The 24,359-nt window shown below is 42.0% G+C and overlaps 1 protein-coding gene and 1 long non-coding RNA gene across 3 annotated transcripts; one reads left to right on the forward strand and one right to left on the reverse strand.

Moving 5' to 3' along the window:
- Window positions 1–14,147: 14,147 nt before the first annotated feature.
- LOC110737414 (vacuolar protein sorting-associated protein 60.2-like) lies at window positions 14,148–19,781 on the reverse strand. Of its 2 annotated transcripts, none has more exons than XM_021917780.1 (7): window positions 19,402–19,781; window positions 18,361–18,512; window positions 16,108–16,201; window positions 15,220–15,291; window positions 15,025–15,133; window positions 14,784–14,929; window positions 14,148–14,477 (listed from the first exon to the last, which is right to left on the reverse strand). In XM_021917780.1, the coding sequence occupies exons 1-7, from the start codon at window positions 19,468–19,470 to the stop codon at window positions 14,424–14,426; spliced, it is 696 nt and encodes a 231-aa protein (XP_021773472.1). In that variant the 5' UTR covers window positions 19,471–19,781; the 3' UTR covers window positions 14,148–14,423. The 2 variants fall into 2 exon arrangements, with proteins under 2 accessions (XP_021773472.1, XP_021773470.1); XM_021917778.1 differs by having other exon boundaries at window positions 15,022–15,133; window positions 19,402–19,470.
- Window positions 19,782–20,092: 311 nt separating this feature from the next.
- On the forward strand, window positions 20,093–21,451 carry LOC110737415. Its single transcript, XR_002514387.1, has 3 exons — window positions 20,093–20,290; window positions 21,006–21,100; window positions 21,215–21,451. It is a non-coding gene; the product is annotated as an uncharacterized LOC110737415 (long non-coding RNA).
- Window positions 21,452–24,359: the final 2,908 nt, after the last annotated feature.

Raw genomic sequence — 24,359 nt, forward strand, 5'->3', positions numbered from 1 at the left:
GGAGTGGACTAATTTTTATTTTTATTTTTACAAGAAGAATAATACTTCTTCCGTTCTATTAATATTGCAACAATGGACTTTTTGCACTATTCATCACTCTTGTTTGACCTTATAATATAGATTCATACGTTAAGTAAATATAGTCATGTGGGATCTTATTGGATTCGTCACATAAAATACTTTCACAATATCAACTTTTTATAATTTTTACTTTTATACAATTATAGATATTTAGCATATGAAATGTGCTTTGGGATGCGTAATTTCCTTCTTGTTGCAATATTAATAGAATGGAGGAAGTATCATTAATGAATAGTCATTTAACACTTGTTTAGGTCCAATTTAGTCCAATTGGGCCTAGATATTAAATGATCCAATTAAAAGCCCAAGGTCAAGGTTCAACTCTTCAATTGTGCTAAAGTCAAAGGTCAGCCCACAAAGCAAGCCAATTGGGCTAAGGCCCAACCTCTCCATGTATGATGAGGTATAAAAGCCATCAATATTGATTCATTCAGAGGTTCATTCATATGTTCATTCATATGTTCATTCATATATTCTGATATATTCCATTAAAGCCTCAAGCAACAAACTCTCTTGCATAGTGTCCTCTTCTTACACATTGTACTGACTTTAGCATCGGAGGGGCCTTCCTCGGCAACACCCCCGAGGCTAGTTTACGTGTGTTTACTGTGCAGGAAACCTTCGGCCCAACATAACTTGGACGGAATCCAGCCTTCTCCGTTTCAGCGGACCTTCGGCAAGGTCCCATTGTTTTCACCCGAAACAATTTGGCGCCGTCTGTGGGGAAGACTTTCAAAAATCTTTAAGCCAAATTCCTAACCAAGATCATCTTGCAATTATCTTAGCAGCAATGGCTAAGAACCGCAAGAGCAAAAGCCTCCGTCAAGGAGCGGGCGAAAAGCCTAAAACCCCTACACCATCACCCTCGCCGGATCGGAACTCTCCCAAGGGTGCCGGCTCGGGGGGAGGATCATACAAGGAGGATTCCCTATCTCCCGTAATTCATGACTCTCATTATAGGCCGGGTGACTCTCGGTCTAGCAGGGGTGAGTCCGATCATAGGACACATTCAGTGTCCCAAAGCCAACCATCGGCTGCGCGCCCTCATTCCCACACTCGGCCGAGGACCCCTTTGACGGGGCCCAGCTCGGAAGAGGTGGCAAGAGCGCTGGCAGTACTCATGGAGGCGATGAGGACACAAAATATGCCACCACCTCGTGATCGAACTCCTCCGCATACCCGGCATCAGCGGAGGAAGTTAGACCATGATGGTGGGAAGCTTCCTTCCTTCCGGGAACTGGAAGAGTGGGAGGAGGATTCCTGGAAAAATGAAAAACAGAGGAAAAAGAACCCTCAATTTTTAAAAGGATCCTCATCCTCAAGACCAGAAGCGCATAAGAGCAGCAGCTCAGCTTCTCAGCCAGAATCTACTCACCGAGAACCTGAGACTGTTCGCAGAAGTGTCCTTGACCGACTCGGCGGCAAGGAACCGAGCGTGCACAGTCGCCTCTCGTTCCCTGCAGCCAAGGCCCAGACTTCCCAGCCAGGGACGAAAACCACTCCTACCTCTCTAAGAGGGCGGAGCGCGGTCCCTTCGGCCAGGAACAAGGGCAAGGCCGTTATGCTACCCGCCAGTTCACCATTCGAGCAATGGATACTGGAAGAGCGCGTACCCACGGTTAAAATACCGTCGCACATCACATATGACGGGACCACAGATCCGAAGGATCACGTGGCCTCGTATGAGACTCATATGCATCTTTGCCCCAGATCCGAGGCGACTTGGTGCAAATATTTCCCAACCACTCTCAAGGGGGTCGCGCAAGCGTGGATCTCCAAGGGAGTAAGGCAAGGCTCCATAACAGGGTGGGATGATCTGTCCTCCAAGTTCAGGAGCAAGTTTTCCACGGCAAACCGCCGAGAGAAGACTACCGCAGAGCTCATGAGTCTGCAACAGGGGGAAACCGAAAGCCTCCGAGACTACCTGACCCGTTTCAGTAACGAGTCATCAAGCGTCTCCCAGCTGGACCAGGGGCTAGCCGTTTTCGCAATGCAGAATGGCCTTCAGCCCGGAAAGTTCCTAGACTTCATGGTCATGCATACCCCGCAGACCTTGGAGGAAGCTCTTAATGCTTCGGATAAGTTCATCCGAGCCGAAGAATGGAACAAAGCGAAAACCCAACCTCAATTCGGGGGAGGGAAACAGAGACAAATACCCTTGTCTGAAGGCCAAGGCCATAAGGCAAAGGGAAAGTCAAAGGCCCCGGAGCAATCTTTGGCCATCGACCCAAAGAAGGAAAGATCTGCCTTATACACAGGCAGATACGAGTCCTACACTCCGCTCTCTCTTCCACGCGCCAAAATTTACAGCGTGACGAAGGAGGAGCAGAGTTACCGAAAGCCGAGACCACTCCCAGAGTGGTATCAGCGAAAAAATAAAAATCAGTGGTGCGAGTTCCACGAGTCTTCGGGACACAACACTGAGGAGTGTATCCAACTGAAGGACCAGATAGAGGACATGGTCCGGAAGGGATACTTGAAAAAATACATCGCGGATCACCGCGAGAAAAAAGAATCCGAGAGGTCAGCAAAGGACCCTCGGCAGGACCTCGACTTCCCCCGGAAAAACAGTAAAAAGCCGGAGGGGAAATTCCCTCCGATCAATGTTATCTCGGGAGGAATATACTCTCGGAGGGAGCACAAGCGCCACCTTAGAGCTTTGACTCACCAGGTGAACAACGCTGACATTCAATCTCCCCAGTCGCCGGTGCCGAACATGACGTTCACAGCCGCCGACTGCCGGGGGATTACGTTCCCTCACGAGGATCCGTTGGTGATCATCGCCACGGTGGCCAACCACGACGTCAGTAAGGTCCTTGTTGACGGTGGCAGTGGAGCAAACATTCTGTTCCGAAAGGCCTACAATCAAATTAAGCTGAAGCCCAAGCACCTTACGCCGGTACCCTACCCGGTATCCGGGTTCAATGGGGCTTCAACTTATCCAGATGGGAAGGTGACACTTCCTGTCACCATCGGTTGCGATGAGGCAGCCCGGAACGTCATGATTGAATTTTTGGTCATCGACGCTCCTTCAGTGTACAACGTGATTTTGGGGAGACCCATAATTCACGAGATCCAAGGGGTCGTCTCAACTTATCATCAGCTGATGATTTACGTCTCAGACGCCGGCTTCCCCGAAAGGATACAGGGCAACCAAAAGGATGCCCGAAGGTGCAACTACCTCAAGCCATCCAGTAGTCGCCCAGATGACGACAAGGATGAGGAGGAGAAAGAAAAAGAAAGAGAGCCAAGCACAAAAAAGCCAAAAGGCCTAAGTGCTTCGGCCCAAGGATCTGTGCCCAGAGAAAAAGGGCCCGAAAGGGAAAAGGCTAGCTCTTCAGCTGAGCCGCAAGACTCAGAGAGCCAGCCGAAGAACAAAAAGACTGGGACACCTGCTGACATTGGCAGCAGGCCAGATTCTGAAGAGTCCAGTCCATCGGCAATGGACATGGACCAACAGACTGAAACAGTTGAGTTGGCCGAAGGAGACGGTGAGAAATGTGTAACAATCGGGATGGACCTTGATCCGAACACCCGTTGTGAACTTATTCAGCTCCTTCGGGACAACAGAGATGTGTTTGCTTTCTCGGCAGCTGATATGCCCGGGATAAGTTCAGACCTCATCTCCCATAAGCTTAATGTTGACCCGACGTGTCGACCAGTTAAGCAAAAGAAGCGGAATTACTCCGCCAATAAGAACCGAGACATCGCAGCCGAGGTCAAAAAATTATTGGAGGCAGGATTCATCGAACCTTGCCAATATCCAGAATGGCTGGCAAATGTGGTGATGGTTCAGAAGCCCAATGGTACCTGGAGGATGTGCGTTGACTTCACGGACCTAAATAAGGCTTGTCCAAAGGATTTCTATCCCTTGCCGAGGATCGATCAGCTAGTCGATTCGACAAGTGGCCATGCCTTGCTTAGTTTCATGGACGCATTCTCGGGGTATCATCAGATCTTTATGCACCCCGACGACCGAGCAAAGACAGCATTCGTCACGAACGCTGGGGTGTACAATTACAAAATGATGCCCTTCGGATTGAAAAATGCGGGGGCAACCTATCAAAGGCTGGTGGATCAAGTTTTCGCCGATCAAAAGGGCCGAAACATGGAAGTCTATGTTGACGATTCGATCGTCAAAAGCAAAAAACTAGAAGACCATGTAAAGGACCTGGCTGAAACTTTCGCCACCTTGAGAAAGCATCAAATGAAGCTGAATCCGAAGAAGTGTGTCTTCGGCGTGAAGTCAGGGAAATTCCTTGGGTTCATGGTCAGCAAAAGGGGGATTGATGCCAATCCCTCTAAAGTCAAAGCGGCACTCGACCTTCCTGAGCCGAAAACGAAGCGGGATGTTCAGCGGCTCACCGGAAGAATGACAGCCCTCTCGAGGTTCATTTCCAGAGCTTCGGATAAGGGGTTATCTTTCTTCAAAGCCTTGAAACTCCCGAAAACAAAAGAGCTCGTTTGGGAGGAAGAGCAAAAAGACGCCTTTAAACAGCTTCGGGAGCATCTGGTTGAACTCCCAACGCTGGCTAGCCCAGCTGAAGGAGAAACTTTATACCTATATGTGGCCGTTAGCCCTGCCACTATCAGCGCAGTATTGCTGAAGGAAGAGATTAAAAGTCAGCAACCGATCTACTTCGTCAGTCATACACTGACGGATGTTGAGACTCGCTATCCACTACTCGAGAAAGTTGCTTTCGCAGTAGTAGTAGCTGCTCGGAAGCTGAGGCCCTATTTTGATTGCCATCAGATAGTGGTCTTAACTGATCAGCCGTTGGAAAAAGTTCTCGGCAAGGTTGAAAAAATCTGGTAGGCTAGCCAAGTGGGCTTTTGAGCTCACCGAATTCAGCATCAGCTACCGTCCGAGGGCTGCCATTAAGGCTCAAGCTCTAGCGGATTTCCTGGCCGAATGCTCATACCAAGAAGTGCTAGACAGTGAAAAGAAAGTTTGGACCGTGTTTACGGATGGATCTTCCACCGAAAACGGTTCAGGGGCAGGAGTAGTGATAACTTCTCCCGAAGGCAAATCCTTTGAGTATGCACTAAAGTTTTCTTTTAAGGCCTCGAACAATGAAGCCGAGTATGAGGCAGCAATCGCCGGCCTAGAATTGTGCATCTCCCTGGAAGCCGATCATGTCTGCTTAAAAACAGACTCTCAGCTAGTTGCATATCAGATCAGTGGCAGCTACGAGGCCAAAGAGACCTCCATGATAGCTTATCTTGCCAAGATCAAATCAGTCATTGCAGAGCTGAAAACTTTTGAGGTTCAGCTGATCCCAAGGGGTCAGAATACTCAAGCCGATGCACTCTCCAAACTTGCTAGTTCATCTTTTACCGAGCTGAACAGATCTGTATATGTAGAAGTGCGTCGAGAGAGAAGTGTCGACGAAGCACCTGAAGTGTGCTGCGCTGACCCAGAGCCTAGTTGGATGGACCCCATCCTAGCTTTCAAGCTTCGGGGAGAAACTCCTGAAGATAAAGCTTTGGCCTCCAAGATGAAGAGAACCAGCTCTAGGTTCATTGTCTTCAGGGGGGAACTTCTGAAAAAGTCCTTCTCAGCCCCATTGCTGAAATGCGTGGGACCAACAGATGCAGATTATATCATACGGGAGATTCACCTCGGCATCTGTGGGAACCACATTGGGGGAAGAACCTTAGCCCACAAGGCATTGAGGGCTGGATATTACTGGCCCACCATGATCGCAGATGCTAAGGAGCTGGTTCGGAAATGCGAAAAATGTCAAAAATACGCTCCAGTTATCCATCAGCCAGCAAGGGATCTTCAGCCGATCCTTAATCCACTCCCGTTTGCCCAATGGGGACTGGATATACTGGGACCATTTCCAGAGGCTGTGTACCAGAAAAAATGGCTGATAGTTGGTGTCGACTACTTTAGTAAATGGATCGAGGCCGAAGCAGCCTCGAACATTACAGAGCAAACTGTCAGAAAATTTATCTGGCAGAATATCATCACTCGATTTGGCATCCCGAGAGTATTTGTCTTCGATCATGGGAGGCAATTCGATAACTTGCCGCTGAAGCGGTATAGAGATCAGTTCGGCATCAAACTGGGATATTCAGCGGTATGCCACCCGCAAAGTAACGGACAAGCCGAAGCTGCAAATAAACAGATCCTAAATGCCCTCAAGAAGAGGGTGGAAGATCAAAAGTCCAAGTGGCTGGAGGAGCTCCCTGGAACCCTTTGGTCCCTTCGGACAACTGAAAAAGAGGCAACGGGCCACTCACCTTTTGAACTGGTGTATGGTGCCGAAGCAGTCCTTCCAGTGGAAATTGGCTATGAGAGCCTTCGAGTGCACCACTTCTCGGCTGAGAATGAGCGACTGATGAGGGAATCTCTCGATTTCCTCGACGAAGTAAGAGACTCAGCCCGAGACAGAATGGCCGCCTATAGGCAGAGAATCAGCAAGTTTTATAACCGAAGGGTCCATGCAAGGCCTCTCAAAATTGGAGACCTTGTCCTTCGGAATGCTGCTGCAGTTCAGAAAGGTCGAATCCATGGGAAACTCTCAGCTGCATGGGAAGGACCTTATGAAATTTATGATGAGCTTCAGCCAGGGACATACCGACTTCGGCAGTTGGATGGAACTGAGTTGAAAAATCACTAGAACGCTGATGTACTGAAAAAATACCATGTGTAAACCCTTCGGGGCAGAACAATCTTTGTAAGTACATTTTGAAAGGCCTTGGAGCCGCCATTTATATAAATGTTTAAAACTTTTTATCCTTTCAAAATTTTCTTTGTTCTATCTACTCTTTAAGGGTTTTTTATTCAGCCTCGTCTGAAACCTTCGCCTTCGGGTAACTGGGTTTCAGATTGCTGACAAAATCCGTCTTTTTAAAGAACACTGGTCTTTCAGCTGAAGTCAAACTTCAGTAAGACTTGTTCTCCAAAGACATGAGTCCATGGACAATTCTGGGATATTGCCTTAACTGAGCCTTGTATCCCAGAGAGCCATTATCCGAAACATTGCCTTAAGTTGGCCCTGTGTTTCGGGTATCCATTTTTCAAAGATAGACAGAAAATCAAGGATAACAGCAACAGTTGAAAATTTTTAAATCAGCCTCGTCTGAAACCTTCGCCTTCGGGTAACTGGGTTTCAGATTGCTGACAAAACTCGTATTTTTAAAGAACACTGGTCTTTCAGCTGAAGTCAAACTTCAGTAAGACTTGTTCTCCAAAGACATTAGTCCATGGACAATTCTGGGATATTGCCTTAACTGAGCCTTGTATCCCAGAAAGCCATTATTCGAAACATTGCCTTCAGTTGGCCCTGTGTTTCGGATATGCGTCTTTTTAAAGAACACTGGTCTTTCAGCTGAAGTCAAACTTCAGTAAGACTTGTTCTCCAAAGACATGAGTCCATGGACAATTCTGGGATATTGCCTTAACTGAGCCTTGTATCCCAGAAGATAATATCCGAAGCATTGCCTTCAGCTGGCCCTGTGTTTCGGATATCCAACTTTCAGATGAAGTCAATCTTCAGTAAGACTTGTATCCCAGAAGCATTGCCTTCAGTTGGCCCTGTGTTTCGGATACCCATTTTGAAGAAGTGAAGAAATTGCTTATTCAGCTGAAGTCATACTTCAATTTCTGGGGGGGCAAGAAGCACTCTCAGTGCAAGTATGTTCGGCAGAATTGAAGTATGTTCGGCAGAATTGAAGAAACAGAAACAGTAAAGCATTCAAAAACAAAGCAACTGAAGAAAAGAGCATCAGATTAATAATTCATGCTCAGAAATTGAGCTACAAGTTCAATTAAACTGTATCGGCAGCCGCCCACAAGCGGAAAATAACAGCTGCCAAAATACGTACATAAGCAAAAAAATAAACTGTTGTACGACAAGGCAAGCTGAAGCAAAAAACAAGGCAAAAAAATTCAGAAAGCGGCAAATCTAAAGTTAAGCGCATGATGAACCGCAAGATTCTGAAGACGACTGCCCGAGTTCCTATGCTTCAGCCTGAGGATCAGACTGATCAGCGTTGAGCCCCATGGTGGCCTCAGCCCCAGCAGCAGAAGAAGCGGGCTTTGCACTCTGCCGAGCCTCCCTTTCCCTCTGTTCAGCTTCCCACTCCATTCTCTCAGCTTCCTCTTCGGCTTCCTCAGCCTTAAGAATTTCAGCTTCGACTGGAGTTGCATACTTCATATGAGGGTCTTCGGGATTCTGGACCCATTCAGCACATTTAGACCAGTCCAGCTTCGGTTCAGCATGAAGGCAGACTCTTCGGCATACTCTGAACCCGTTTCTGAAACCCATCTCATATTCCTCTTGGGTATAGACACGGACTTTGAGTAGAGCCTCAACATCAGCCAGCTTCTTCTGGGTCTCCTCCAAGTCTTCCTTGGATTTCTTCAGCTCATCAGCGAGCTTGGAGGAGGAACCTTTCAGCTCATTCAGCTCCTGCTGAACTTGGGAAGCCTTTGTCTGAGCCTGGGCCACTTCAACTTTTTTGGTCATCAGTTGATCCTCAGCCTCATGGAGTTTAGCTCTCTGAGCTTCGGCAGCAGCAGCAGCCTCTGAGAGTTGAACATCTTTGGCCTGGAGCAGCTCTTCAGCAGCCATTCGGCTGGCTTCAAGAGCTTCTAGACGTTGCTGCACTTCAGCTTGTGCAGCAGCTCCTTCCTGAATACGGCTCTCAACAGCAGCCTTGAATTTGGAGACGTCCACTCCCATATGCTCCTGGAGGAATTTTTCCCCTTCCATCAGTGGGGGAAAAACTTCCTTCTCCATAGCGTCGCAGAAGGTTTTGAGGGCTTCAGCAGCTCTTTTCTCGTACTCCTCACCCTTCTGCTGCTTCTCTTCAGCTGCTGCTTGCTTCAGCTTAGCAAGCTTTAATTCCTCTTCAGCTAACTTCTTGTCGTGCACAGCAGTGTCTACCCTATCTTGTAGGGTATCTATCAGCTCTACAGTGAGAGTCTGATTGTGCACGAACTGAAAACAGGAAGACAAAAAAAAATAATAATAAATAAAAAAAAATATATATATTTATAATAATAAAAATAGAGCTGAATTTCAGAGGAAATGAAGACAAGGAAAATTACCTGCATCATCAGCAGTTGGTTAGACCTGGCTGGGTCAGGAACTGATCTGCTGGATTCGCCCATCCCAGCAGTGGCCTTCAGCGACCAGATCCTTGCCCTATCTACTTCGGACATGCCAGCAAAATCGCCGAAGTAGGCTGCAACTCCTTCTCGGTTCTGACCCCATATGAGGTCCCAGATGTGGTCTGGGATTGGAATTCGGGGGGCCGAGAAACCCATTTCTCCAGATTGCAGAGTCTGGAAGGAAGGGAAGGATGACGATGGAGCTTGATTAGCTTTGGATGGCTCAACATCATCCTTCTCAGAGGAGTCAATTACTATGACCTCCTCTTCTTCAGGGGTGAGGACGAAAGCCTCAACCTCTCTTGCGATGTCTGCCGTGAAGCCCTCAGCACTGGACATCACGGCATCCTTGTTTTCGTGCTCAGCAGCACTCTCCTTAATTTCTTCTTGGACCGCTCCCTTAGATTCGGGAGTTCTCTGATCCACCTCCATCTCAGGAGGTGGCGGAGGGGTCTTTTGAGGTGATTGGGGTGGTGGCCGGGGAACCCTCGGCGATCCATTGCCTTCCTCGGGTTCCCTTATTGCAACGCCGATGGTCATCGGCCTCCGCTGAAAGTCATGAGGGCCGATGATGGCCATCCTTCGGCGCCTTTTCTGAAGGGGCTGCTCGTCCATATCTGAGTCTGAAGACTCTCCTTGTATTTGGTCTTCGGGACGAACAAGAGCTTTCCCTTCTCTATGTCTGTTACTCTCTTTAGACTGTAACAGACAGGGGGGAGGAAGAATGTGAGTAAAAAAAAAAAAAAAGAAAAAAGAAAAAAGAAAGACAAAGTTAAGTCTGAAAGCTCACCGAGGTCTTCAGCAAAGCCTCGTCTTCTTCAGCTGCTCTAGCTGCAGCTTCTGCTTCAGCAGCTCTGGAGGGCCCTTCTCCTCCTTCGCAAGCTTCGAGAACCCGTGCAACCTCTTCGGCTGTACGGGCAGCTTCAGCTTCTTCGTCCAGCAGCTGAAACCAGGGGTCTCTCTTCTTCCACCAAGGCTTCTTCCTCTGATACAGAGCAACAGCCTCAATTTGGAAGTGGGAAGAGTCTAGATGAACTTCCCTATGCCTCGGCTCAGTGATAGACGGGGCCCGTTCAGTTACAACTCGTTCTCGGTTGACACCAAGACGAGCGTAGTTAATGCCAATGTTGGTCTCGTCCCGCTCTGAAAAAGGAAAGGGGAAAGGTTAGTTCAGATAGGTTGGCACAGCATAAAAAAGCGAAGCGAGAGAAGAAAAAGAGATAGTTAAAAAGCCTCGGCCCCAGCCGAAGAAGCTTACCATCCTTAAACTTTCGGCTGAGGCCAACAGCTGCTAGCATGTTCTCTTGGAAAACGTAATGCGTATCGGGGAGCCAAGTCTCCGGGATATGCTGCATTCGGCCACTGCCCCCCCGGTTCGGCAGCTTGCCGAAGATATGTTGTTGATCAAGGTTCGGATCCGCCCCGTTATCTGCGGGGGGACCTAGACTTCCCATTTCGGGATCAGGCTCAGCGAGGTACCGGGGAGCGCTGAAGACGCAAGGGTGGCCCGGATCTGTGGGTGCCCTAACCCAAATCCATTGACCTCTCCAGTCCTTGTCTGAAGAGTCGTTTGGCCACATTGTTAGGTATTGGGGCCGGGACTCAATCCGGTACCACCCAGAACCATGGCTTCCGTGCCCACTTTGAATATTTGGCACTAGCCGATGGAGCTTTTTGAAGCAGTGCAGGTTCGGCACATACTTGAAGAACTTGCAGACCCATAAGTATGTCATCACCCTTCGGATGCTGGTGGGAGTTAACTGACATAGAGAGATGTTGTAATGGATCAGCAAGTCTCGGACGAATACGTCCAAAGGGAACCTCAGCCCGTACTGAAGCTGTCTTGTGTACACCCCCACATACCCCGGGGGTGGACGATGGATTCTATCGGATGTCGAGGGCATTCGGCACCAATACCCATCAGCTTCAAAAATGCCGTAATGCAACTCAATTTGCTCGGCAAATCGATATTGATCGGCATTCTCCACCCACCATGGGTAGGGGCGGTTCTTTATCATGGCCGAAGCAACTTCGGCATTCTCCCATTCTGAAAACCCGGGGAGGATATCCCAAAGGACAGCGGGAACTTCATCATCCCGTCCAGAAGCGCTCGGCTCCTCCGTTCTCTGAGGAGGAGCCGAGGAAAGGGGAGTCGCCCTAATCCCTTCAGCAGGGTCAGACTCTGGCCTTTGTCCATTCCAGGTCTCAATCCTGTTCCTAGGATCGGGAATCGGCCTTGCTCTTCTTGGAGCACGGGCTCTACCTCTAACTCCTCTTGCCATTGATTATTTCGAAGAAAAAAGTCGAAAGAAAAGGGGAAGGAGTTCGAATTCGAAGAAAAATAAACTGAAATCAAAGGAATTTACCTTAATCTGAAGCGAAAGTTGCCGATTTACGAGTTCGTAGTGGCAAGTCTCAGTTTCTAAGCTTAATGCTCGGGGAATTTGCGAAGTTTTGATGCGGGTTCTTGGTTTCTCTCTCGAGAATTCTGGGTTTGTGTTGGTGAATAAGTGAGGAGAGATGACGCGCCTCTGTTTATATCTCCAGGAATGGGATACGAGGAGTCTGCGTTTTGATTTCTCTTAAATACTCCACTAAGTAACCGTTAAACACATGATCTTGTGATTAAATTGCCCATTATCCGTCCAACTTCCACAATCATCCGCCTTAACCGTTGTTATCTCATTAATTACGGTTTAAATTCAAATTTTTGGATTAATTAAATCATTTACTTCCCTCCTTTTCTGAATTAAATCAAACCCGACCCGTCATCCTTCCAAATCGGGTCTGGGGGGCAAGTTGTTTGGGTCCAATTTAGTCCAATTGGGCCTAGATATTAAATGATCCAATTAAAAGCCCAAGGTCAAGGTTCAACTCTTCAATTGTGCTAAAGTCAAAGGTCAGCCCACAAAGCAAGCCAATTGGGCTAAGGCCCAACCTCTCCATGTATGATGAGGTATAAAAGCCATCAATATTGATTCATTCAGAGGTTCATTCATATGTTCATTCATATATTCTGATATATTCCATTAAAGCCTCAAGCAACAAACTCTCTTGCATAGTGTCCTCTTCTTACACATTGTACTGACTTTAGCATCGGAGGGGCCTTCCTCGGCAACACCCCCGAGGCTAGTTTACGTGTGTTTACTGTGCAGGAAACCTTCGGCCCAACATAACTTGGACCGAATCCAGCCTTCTCCGTTTCAGCGGACCTTCGGCAAGGTCCCATTGTTTTCACCCGAAACAACACTTACGCTAATATAAGTAATAATGATTTTTAAACAACAAATTTAATCATTTTACTAAATTGAATTGGCGGTATGGTGATGCTCCTTGTGAACTAAAAAAACATAGGCTGACTCAATAAGGTGAATTAACATACTATCTCAGATTCATATTGTTCTTAACATAGTAATTCCTACGTTCTCTTTTCATTGCAACCGGAGAGGGGGGCAGCCGAGCAGGGAGGCAGGGTGTATTACTATTGTCATATTGTGGGAGAGGATAGAGACATAGATAAAAAGAAAAACCTGTCTAATGTGGAGAGAGATGGTGAGACATTATTGGATAAATAAAGTAATTTTATAATTAATTTTGCAATTTCACAAAATAAATATTTTGTGATTAAAAGAAAACGAAGGGATTACTATTTTGCACAAATAATACTAAAAAGGAAAGACAATTAGATGAAAGCAAGATTGCCTTACTATTATTAGGTCACTTGTCGATTCACAAAAGTGGTCTTATGATGGTATAATGGTCTTACACAAATGTTTCTCAAGTTATTGTGTAGAAAAAAGTCATTAGTAAGAAAAGCAGATAAAGTAAGCATATAGTGAGTAGAAATATGTAAATACTAAGATTTATAAGGTAAATGTTTCTCAAGACATCACTAATTGAATAGTATTTTGATAGATTTTGTATAATAAACTTGGTAGATTAAATTGTTTTCACATTTTTTAGTTGTTTAAACCTTCAATTTCATTCTTGTAACACTATTTAATTTCTAGATATTTAAAAAAAATGGCTTAATTTCCCCAAACCTTGAATGCTAGAAAAAATAGTTTGACCATACTCAAGCAAATTTTTTCATTTTTTTTTTGTCTGCTATTTACGGGTTAGACACTTTGAGAGTAAAGAGGTAAGGGTAAGGGAAGTAGGAAACCCCACCCTCGAAGTATTTCTAGCGGGCCCCAGCCCAAAGGTTAAAAGATGCAATATTTTTCACTACTGTGTGGATTCAACTATACTTACCAACTACATTTGTTAGGAATTTACCTACAACAACTGTATTACAACCTATTACCTCCCATCAAAAACCAATGGAACCTCTAAGACAACCACCCAATCACCGAAATACACCACAAGCCCCATTGAAAAGTGAAAACTACCCATAAACCTCTACAACAATTAGCCATTGAAACAACTCAACCTTCATATAGAACTCAATTGGGAATGGATCATCAGTAGATTTATCATATAGGAGTACTCATATATACTAGTATATGGGAGCGTTCAAATGACTTGTATGCCCTTGAGCATGACAATCATATACGTAGACCAATCACTAACTTCAGAGAAAACCATTTGTATTGTAATCAAGAACAACCTAGAGTACTTGAACAAATAACAAGACAAGTTCTTGATGCATGAAAAAGAAGAGCTAAATATTAATGCCACAACCATAGTCTAAGCAAAGAGGGAAGAGGTTGATGCAAGCCAAACACATATATGCATGAGCCATGGCCCATGGGGCAAAATTCGTTAAGTGACTGAGGTCACAGGATCAAGTCTGCTAAGGATGCTTAATTGGCAGACTTAATTAGGAAGGGATTACTCTAAACAGAAAACCCCTGTCCGTACTCGGTTTAACTAAAAATGAATATTAGTCTAAATTGTAAATCTGATTCAGGCTTCTCCAGTTGCAGATGAAAACAGCTAAAAAAATGCGTATTTTGGCAAGAAAGTCTAATTACAATATCAAACATCAATTTCTTTCTCTATATACTCCTTGTTCAAGTGGCAAATTGTACATTTGGTTCAATTATTACCAACAAAACCGTAAAAAAATATTTTCACACATTTAACACCAACCCCCTTCCAATAATAACCCACCACCACCCAAAAAATTGGAACAATAGAGTTCACTACAATAATATTCTGCACAATGAGTTGTAAATCGAAGTATCAAACCAGCTCCTTTAATTCATTCCTGTTAAGTACGAAGGGATGCTCGGGGTACAGAGGGCAAGCCCAGTTCATCCTCAGACTGGAATAGAAAGAGACAGTAATTAGGGAACAAAAAACACTTCAATTCATTTTTTCCTTTCAATAAAGTTTGATATGGGAAATTCCCTGTTTCTTATGGTTAGAAACGAAATTTGTTTCTCATGGGGGCATTTTTGTAAATAAATCAACAACTTTTTCATTATTGTTGGTTTATTTACGAAAATGCCATGTGAGAAACAAAATTTGTTTCTCACTATGAGAAACTGGGGCATCCTCGTTTGATATTAGAGCTCTTAGATAAATTTGAAACCCAAATAATACCAGAAATAGACTATTGTGTATTTACCTGAACATTGGCTCTGCCAGGCACTGCTGCAGAACCAGTAGGAGCTGCTGGCAAGTTGAGCTCTTCCTCGACATCAGGTTCAGACTGAAGGTAAGAAGGAACCCCCTGACTCTCAGATTCCATATCTAATTCCAGTGCATCGAGCTCTGCACATAATTATTAACATATAAGATGATCGGCATAGCAAATTCTTACAACAACATTTGTTGATAGACATCATTATAAAATAAAAGCCTACCACCCATCAGGTCATCCTCATCAATGTCGTCAGGCACATTGTAGCTTCTTCCAAGGGTTTCTTGAATCTCATTACTCATATCCATCAAGTCCATCATATCATCTTGCAGGTTCTACATAACATAAAATCAGTTAGCTTCCAAGCAGACTTAAACTTCCAATAGAACTCAAATATAAAAGCAAAAATATAATTGCTTACATCTATTTCTTGAATTTTTACTGTCTTCATCATTCCTTTTAAGTCCTTGTTTGCAGCTTTTAATGCTGACATCTGACGAGAAACAAAGAGAAAAAGGCATCAGCAGTAATTAAGACAGAAAACTCTTCAATCATATCTAACAAAACCTATATATTACCATGTACCATAAAACAAACATCAGAAGCATACAGCATACAACGCATTCTGACACAGACTAAGTATATTTGGTTTCATTAGCAATAGTGATCTACCTCCATGAGGTAGGCAGAATATTCCAAACACGTTACACATAAAGCTGCCCTTCAACTGACTTGAACCATGCCCTGTAAAATACTACCAAGACAAACAGATATTTCCATGATAAATCTTGTAGCCCAGCTTTGCCATTACCAAAAACAGCAGTCCACACAATGTGGGTATGAGATGCATTCCTTAGTTGGAATCATACATTATAGATACTTATGACAGATCCTGAAAATATCAGGCTTGATTACCCAAAGGCCCCCAATAACAAAAGAATTTATTCCCAAGTCCACTCAGAATACACTGATCATTTACATCATCGTTGTAAACTCGTAATATTGATAAGACAAAATACCATCAACATTGAGACTTAAATTTCATGTCTAATGTCACCTGTAACCTTAATAAGGCAAACCAAGTCCAATTAAGAGGAAGTTTCTTAAGATGCAACTGTAACTTTCACAGGAAAGTATAATTCCACAAGCTTTTTACATTTAAGTAACTTGTATTCAGGCAGTACCAGTTGAACCACTTCACTAATGAAACATGAACTCTATATATGAATGAGACCTTGGTAGCAAGCCAACATAGATAAGATGCAAAAAGCAGTCACTGCAATAAGCAATGTCAGTTCATAATACTCACAGTTTGCTGAGCATCCTTTATACCCTCTGCAGCAAAGGAAACTTGGTCAAGATTGAATGTTTGATTGTAGAGCATATCACGCTGCCCTTCATACCTATTTACAATCCAGGATCAAGATCTATACATTAGAATGACTTCGCAAAATATGCCACAAAAATCACATAACAAACCAGTAAATGGCAAGTCACTTGCATGCACATATATCTGCAATATTGAGCCCTCAAAGCCTCTAACTTAGCACCATCAGACTAATGGAAGTAAGTCATATTTCCTCCGTTTATTATTTATTGCACCATGAGTGATTTCACGCTTGCCAATGCATTTCTTTGGCTATTTATATCTTTAATTATACTTTAGTAAAATTATAAAAAGTAGATTTCACGACTAATCTAACTAGATCCCACATGGCTATGTTTTTCCTTACGAATAAATCACAAAAGATAGTCAAAGAAGATATGTGAATGGTGTAAAAGTCACGGTGCAATAAAAGAAAAACGAAATAAATGTTAAGTATATTTAGAAGAAAAACAACAAAGAGATCAGTCATAACAAAGAAAAACAACAAAATGAGCTAACAAAAAGCTAGTCTGACTTAATCATTCATGCTATCACAAAAACATGATGCATATTACTTAGAGCAAGTTTAGCCGAATGTGACATCATTTTTGGTGGTCCCCATTGAAATTGATGTCATCAAATTCATGTTAAGACTCACTAAGACTTACACAAATTTATCACTTTAGCCCTAAGACTTAAATATTTGACATATTATATGTAGAAAAGTGTAAAAAAAAAAAAAGGATAATAAAAATAAAAGTGAAGTGGGTCCCACTCTTAAGTCTTAAGTTGAGTCTTGGAATTTCAAGCCTCAACTTGAGACTTGCTTGAGATTTTTGAAGAAAAATGGGAAAAGTCTTAAGCATAAGTCTTAAGACTCAAAATGATGATGTCACCCCAAGTCTTAAGACCTGGGGCTAAACTTAATTCGAAAAGGGACTTGGGGTGACATCATCATTTTGAGATTTTCAATTATAAGTGATTGAATGATTTACTACGTAAAATGAATATTATCAGCAGGGAATGATTTCCTATACTAAGCAGCTGATCACAAAAATCACAAACAAAATCTCAATCCAAAGCAATAAAGATTAGTGCAACTCAATTCATGGGAAGACTGCCAATAATCAAGTAAAACAATGCTAAACTACAGTCCTACACAAGACATGTAGACTTCCAGCAGTTCCAGATCTTATAAGATCAAGTATATCAATAGATGCAGTGGTGTTTATAAGCTAAAGGTAATTTATGCCATTCAAAAAGGGACTCAGAGAATAATAACCAGATAAAAACCCTGATTTGGATCTCTAGAATATCTGTTATGAGGAACTGAATCAAGAACTAGGCCACCCTAAACAACAATTATATTAAGTCTTTAGCCATCTCTGTAAAAAACAACAATATCCCAAGTTTTACGTATCACGTGATGAACCTAATGGGGCCTGAGTTTGTCAGCTCTGAAATCTCACACATAAGGTGGGGAAAAAAAAAATCATTCTCAACTTACTTTTTTTTTTTTTTTTTTGAATAGGCTAACTTAAAGATTGTAAAATATTTACATCTATAGCCCTATACAATTATTACGTTATGTCATAGTGTATTTTATTTTATATGGTAGTATTCCTTTCTTCAAAATTCTAATTTTCAAGAATTATCACAACTGATACAGTTTCTCCTAACTAGCTAGCAGTGACAAAACTTTGAAGCAGATGGGAGCCCACTAGCCCAACTTTCTGAACTTCTAATTGTCAACATAATATCTACTTTGAAGAGGCATAAAAAGATGGATGGCACAATGTTAAAACTAATTTAATATACTCAACAGTATAAAGATTTCGACCATTCCTACAGAGAAGTTCGACTGAGTGAACCCTGACTTTCCTAGATTTCACCAAAATTAAGATTCATGCTAGGTGTTCTGCTACTGTAAATGCTGCTGAATTCAATGGAGACAAAGAAAGTATTCCAGACTGGCAGATTCCAAACAGAAGTTGGAAACATAATGAATAACAAAACATTACACATTTCAGGTCATTCATAAAATAGATCATTGCACTATAATCGTGATAGAATGATGTTCTTAAAGTCGGCTTTTAACATAGCATTAACTTGATACAGGTAAAAGTGACTGCTCAAAACAGTAGGAAACAGCTGCACCAAAATGCAACAAAAAAACAGTAAGGAGAAAGGACATACATCCGTTTTTGTTTAAGGACCCTCATCGCTCGAGCCTTTACAGCTTCCTGTGCAGGACCAGGCCGTGTCTTTTTGATTTGTTCTTTGTATCTAGCTAATTCAGCATCAAGCTTTTTAATCTTGTCATCAACATTTTCCCCTCTTTTGTTGATCTATCACCATGCAAAATTAATACATCAAGGTGATGATATAAATAATCATAATAGGCATGTCTATCCAGACAAGTAAACCAAACAATAAGCACAAGAACCCACGTGATGCTCATGACACAATATAAAACAATAAACTAGATACATATAAATGATCTTCAGTAACTTTTAAGCTTAAAAAAGTCTAATTAACAGAAGCTTGCTTCGTGTAGTCCTAAAACCAGTATGAACTAACAACTGCTAAAGCTTATTTTATTTTCAGAATTACCCTTTTTAATGAACTAAGATTATGGCTTGTTAATACGAGTGATAAGTGTAACACGTTTTAACAGGAAAACTAGCCTCCTTAATATCATAGGCAATGAGGATGATCCACAGTCATAGAACTTTATGCACAATATATAGTAAACTCCAGGAAGTAAATATATCATGTTCAAAGCAGGTTTCATGATCCTATAGTTTTTTCTTTAACCTTTTTGGGTTGGGGCATTCATCGAAATCCTCGGTAGACAGATTTATACAGCTTAAAACAGCTCAATTCATTCTTCCAATATTAATTTCTTTCTCCAACCCTCTTGAGTTAGCACGCATTGTTTCCACAAAATTAACACTATAATTTGACCACACGATAAAATTAAGATCAGATTTCGACATAATTTTCTCAAACTAAACCAATCAATCCTTACATTGAGCTCAAAAAAAATAGAGATAACCAAATTAAAGCTAAACTCCATTACAATCAATTCATAAAAACATTTAAACAAAATTCCAAACCCTAAATCCCAAAAATCAAAACCCTAATTCAATTTCAATGTACATAGATAAAATTCAATAAATTAGCGAAGATTCACTTGAAAAATTCACCGAATCAATGTCAAATTAAAAAGAATACCCGATCAGAAGCATCTGAAACTGAAGGAGGAGGATCTTTTTGTTTCTTAGCACCGAAGATTCGTTGCATCGTAAATTCTCTGAATCTCTTTCTGCTGATGTTTGCTAATTGTGGCTGAATTTACGATGTTTTTCTTTGAAATTTGAATTGAAATAGCCTTAATTGACAATTTAAATAGTAGACTTTTTCAATTAAAAATTCAATCGCCAAAATAATAAAGATAACGGAGAAGTATATGTGAATTTTCGATGAAATGTTGGGTAAATTGGGTGAGCTGCGTTAGGGTGGAAGATGACGAAAGTGATAGAAAGTTCTAAGAAATTTCGATATACGACTCTATCAATATCAATCTAGTAGTTGGGTTTTTATTTAGTTGGTACGGAGAAAGCCCTAGGTTAGATAATTTAGAAGAGTGGATGAAAGATAAAATAATCACACTCCTCCAAATTATCACTAGTGGGTAGGGATGGCAGTGGATCTGGACCCGATCCGGATCCGTGGATCTAGATCCGTTTTTCACGGATCTGGGTCCTTAAATTTTGGACCCGATGAATTCGGGTCGGATCCGGATTCAGCTGGGAAAACGGATCTGAGTCCGGGTCTAACTACCAGACCCGGACCCGGATCCGTAGACCCGTTTTATAAATTTATTTTTTTTAAAAAATAAAATTCCTAATACAAGCCTAACAAGAGTACAACTGTACAAGACTCACAAAGTCACATTTCGGCCATATTAGAAACTGAAATCAACCCACATAAAAAAAATTAACCCTAATTTTCTCTCTCTAGTTTCCTTCTCCAGTTCTCCACCAGCCTACTCTCCACGACTCCATCCGGCGGCGATCTCCGATCAGTTCTGTTAGATCGGCGGCGATCTCCCTTCATTGCTGTGAGTCCTGTATTCCCTCCTCTTTTTAGTTTCTTTGTTGTTTACTTGTTTACTTTATATGAGCAAATAAACTAAAGTAGTAGTTCAGATTTGTTTGTGATGAATTTGTACAAGTTTGCATTTCAGTTGATGAAATTCGTGGGTTTATTTGTGTTGTTGATGAAATTAGTGGGTTTATTTGTGAATTGTGATGTTGATGAAATTCGTGGCCTTGTGGAGTTGTGGGTTTATTTGCATTTCGTGGGCTATTTGTGAATGTTTATACGCTGAAATTCTAAAGTAGTACTTTATTTGCATTTCATGAAATTCTAAAGTAGTACTTTATATGCTGAAATTTCGTGGGCTATTTGTGAATGTATGTTTTTGCTGCCAATTTGTGTGTTTTACTTATGCTGCAATTTTGTGTAATTTATGCAATTTTGTGTGTTTATTTGTTTGATTTATTTGTAATCTACTACTGTGAGGTCGATTAGGAACTGCATAGTTACTTATTAGCAATTAGTTTCATGATTAAACCTTTATTACTTCCTAAAATATAAGTTTATAATGATGGAACATAGTACTGTAGTATTTAGAATTCATTTGGTTGCACATTACAATTCTAAGCTACATAATTAGCACGTATTATCAACTCTTGCTTTTTAGTACATTACAATTCTAAGTTAATTTTATTTCTGATTTTTTTTAATAGAATTATTTTATTTTATTATGATAGGCTCTTTTAAAGGATCAGTTTCATGTTCAACTATAACCGAAGATCGGGAGGATGATAATGATAATGATATAGAAGAGGTGGATATAATTAATATGGTAAGGTTTATAAATTATTATTAATTAATATTAAGATATGATTGATACGAAGTATAATTTAGTTTTTGCCAATTACTAATTCTTTTCTTTGTTTGTTTTGTTTCTTTATTTTAGGATGTTGATGATATTAGTAGTGATGAAGATTAGTCCTTTCGGAATATGGATATTGGATGCTCAAATTAGATACATCATTGTTATTTTTTTTTTGTTTGGTCATTTGTAACATCGTACTTTTTTTTATGTTTGGATTTTTTTTTCAAAGACAATATTTATAATATGTGTTACATTGTATTTTTAGTTGTATAACTCTAATTTATGCATTGAACTTGGTTGAAATGCGTTTTTATTAAATTTGTTTGAAAAAAGTAGGCAAAACGTGCGAGACCCGTTTTGGACCCGGATTCGGACCTGGATCCGTCGGATCTGGATCTGGGTCCTCATTTTATGGACCCGACGGATCCGGGGCGGATCTGGATCCAAGGTTGAAAAACGGATCTGGACCCGGGTCCTTCTGGACCCGGTCCAGATCCGACCCATTGCCATCCCTATTGGTGGGGATTGAACCCTCAACCTCATAATTGGGAAGTGATCTCCTTTCCACAAGACCAAGCTTGACTTGGTATCTCAATCTAGTGTTAAAATACTCTCTTTGATATGTATTCGACATGGTATTTACTCCGTATTTTTGTAATGTTTATGTCTCAAATAGCATATACGAAGTATTTTGAAAGTAAAATTAACTTATATTATCTCTAACAACTTTAATTATAAATCTCACCTTTTCGATTATCTTCTCAAATTAATTTTAACTTTTGATTGCCTCAATATAATCTTCACTCTAATATTCTCAAATTAGACCCGTTAACGACAAACTAAGGCCCTATTCTTTTGAGCTTCTACACAGGATAGAGCAGAGCAAATTGCAGCAGAGCAGAGCCGAGCCGAGCCGATTACATTATTTATTATTATCATCATTATTATTATTATTATTATTATTATTATTATTATTATTATTATTATTATTATTATTATTATTATTATTATTATTATTATTATTATTATTATCATAGTAGTAGTAGTAGTAGTTATTATTATTATTATTCTTATTATCATTATAATTATTACTATTATTATTAACTAGATTAACTCTCGTGCGATGCACGGATGTAATAAAAGAATTTATAATTGTGTAAATTTTAAAGACATAACTGTTATAATATGTAAAATCTTTGTATTACATACAAATTATTAACATAAATCAAACTACTTTAGTAATAATTAAGATACTACTACTACTACTACTACTACTACTACTAACTACTACTACTACTACTACTAACTACTACTACTACTAACTACTACTACTACTACTACTAACTACTACTACTACTAACTACTACTACTACTACTACTACTACTACTACTACTACTACTACTACTACTACTACTACTACTAACTAACTACTACTACTACTACTACTACTAACTACTACTAACTACGACTACGACTACTACTACTGCTAACTGCTAACTGTAACTGCTAACTGCTACTACTACTACTAACTGCTACTACTAACTGCTACTACTACTACCACTACTACCACTACTACTACTACCACCACTACTACCACTACTACTACCACCACTACTACCACCACTACCACCACTACTACCACCACTACTACCACTACTACCACTACTACCACCACTACTACCACCACTACCACCACTACTACTACCACTACTACCACTACTACCACCACCACTACCACTACTACCACCACTACCACTACTACCACTACCACTACCACCACTACTACCACTACTACCACCACTACCACTACTACTACTACTATTACCACTACCACTACCACCACTACCACTACTACCACCACTACCACCACTACCACTACTACCACCACCACTACCACCACTACCACCACTACCACCACTACCACTACCACTACTACCACTACTACTACCACCACTACCACCACTACCACCACTACTACCACCACTACCACCACCACCACTACCACCACCACTACCACCACCACCACTACCACTACTACTACCACTACCACTACTACCACTACCACTACCACTACTACTACCACTACCACTACCACTACCACTACCACCACCACTACTACCACCACTACTACCACTATTACTACTACTACCACCACTACTACGACCACTACTACGACTACTACTACTACCACCACCACTACTACCACCACTACTACTGTTTCGGGGTTTTCTGATGTCCTGCGGGAGAGTTACAATTCCGAGACTGGAACCGGACGCCTGTACCTGCAAAATAACGGAGACTCCTGAGAGCTCCGCCTCCAACGGTCAAGTTAGTACCTGATTAAGGAGTAATTAACACAGAAATTAAAGTAATGAGATCTCTCTAGGTGAGAGTGCTTAGTGTTGGTAATCTGCGTCGTAAGCGAGATTAGCCGGTTGTTAATAACTCTGTTCTTCTCTGCTTAATCTCTTGATTATTCCATTCCTTGATTAATGAGGATTAATCGAGTATTTATAGCCTTGGGAAGCGTGCAACTCTCTAGGTTTAAGGTAAACCTAGGGCTGACCGGGCCTCTAGACTGGACTGGGCCTTGATGGCCGGTTTTCCCATTTGGCATGGGCGGACACGTGGCGTGTCTTAAGTGGTCCGTGGAGGACGTATCTGTGATTGACACGTGGCAGGTTCCTGTTGGCCTTCGTGAAGAACACGTGGCGGAACCTGGTTGGTCCACTTGTCAGTCGGTGATTGGTGGATAAAAATCCCCTAATCATTTGCCCCTCACAGGTGGCACGCGACTGGTCACGTGTCGCCTGTGACAGGTGTCGCACGGTGACAGGCGACGGCCTGTTACAGGTGTCACCTTGCAGACGGCCGAGAGATTTTCCCGCCCAAATTTTGAATTTGGAAGCGACCCTTCGCCTTCTCACTTTGCCTATAAAAGGAAGTGCTGACTTCGGTCATTTTCACATTTGAGAACTTTTGCGAGAACATTCGGACCCCTGAACTTGCTCTGACATTTCGGACTTTTTCTGCCTACCGCCTGTTCTGACAAGCCGACTGACCCGAACTTTCAGGACTTCATCAACCGTCACTCGTTCAGGTAACTCAGTTCTCTTACTCTTAATTTTCTTTTTATTTTTTGAAATGGCACCATGGAAGCACACGACACGCCCTAAGTTAGTGATCAGCCGGTCACCGGGGACGGCTGAATCTAGGACTAGGAGT

The sequence above is a fragment of the Chenopodium quinoa genome, unplaced genomic scaffold, assembly GCF_001683475.1.
Source record: "Chenopodium quinoa cultivar QQ74 unplaced genomic scaffold, ASM168347v1, whole genome shotgun sequence".
Taxonomy (NCBI): domain Eukaryota; kingdom Viridiplantae; phylum Streptophyta; class Magnoliopsida; order Caryophyllales; family Amaranthaceae; genus Chenopodium; species Chenopodium quinoa.

Bases quoted from the DNA above. Each gene is read 5' to 3' on its own strand.
- LOC110737414 (XM_021917778.1), bottom strand. From the start codon at position 19,470: ATGCAACGAATCTTCGGTGCTAAGAAACAAAAAGATCCTCCTCCTTCA. The intron at 15,134-15,219 runs GTAAGCAATTAT...TATGTTATGTAG, and splicing joins TAAAAATTCAAGAAATAGAT to AACCTGCAAGATGATATGAT. The intron at 14,930-15,021 runs GTAGGCTTTTAT...AATTATGTGCAG, and splicing joins TGAGGATGACCTGATGGGTG to AGCTCGATGCACTGGAATTA.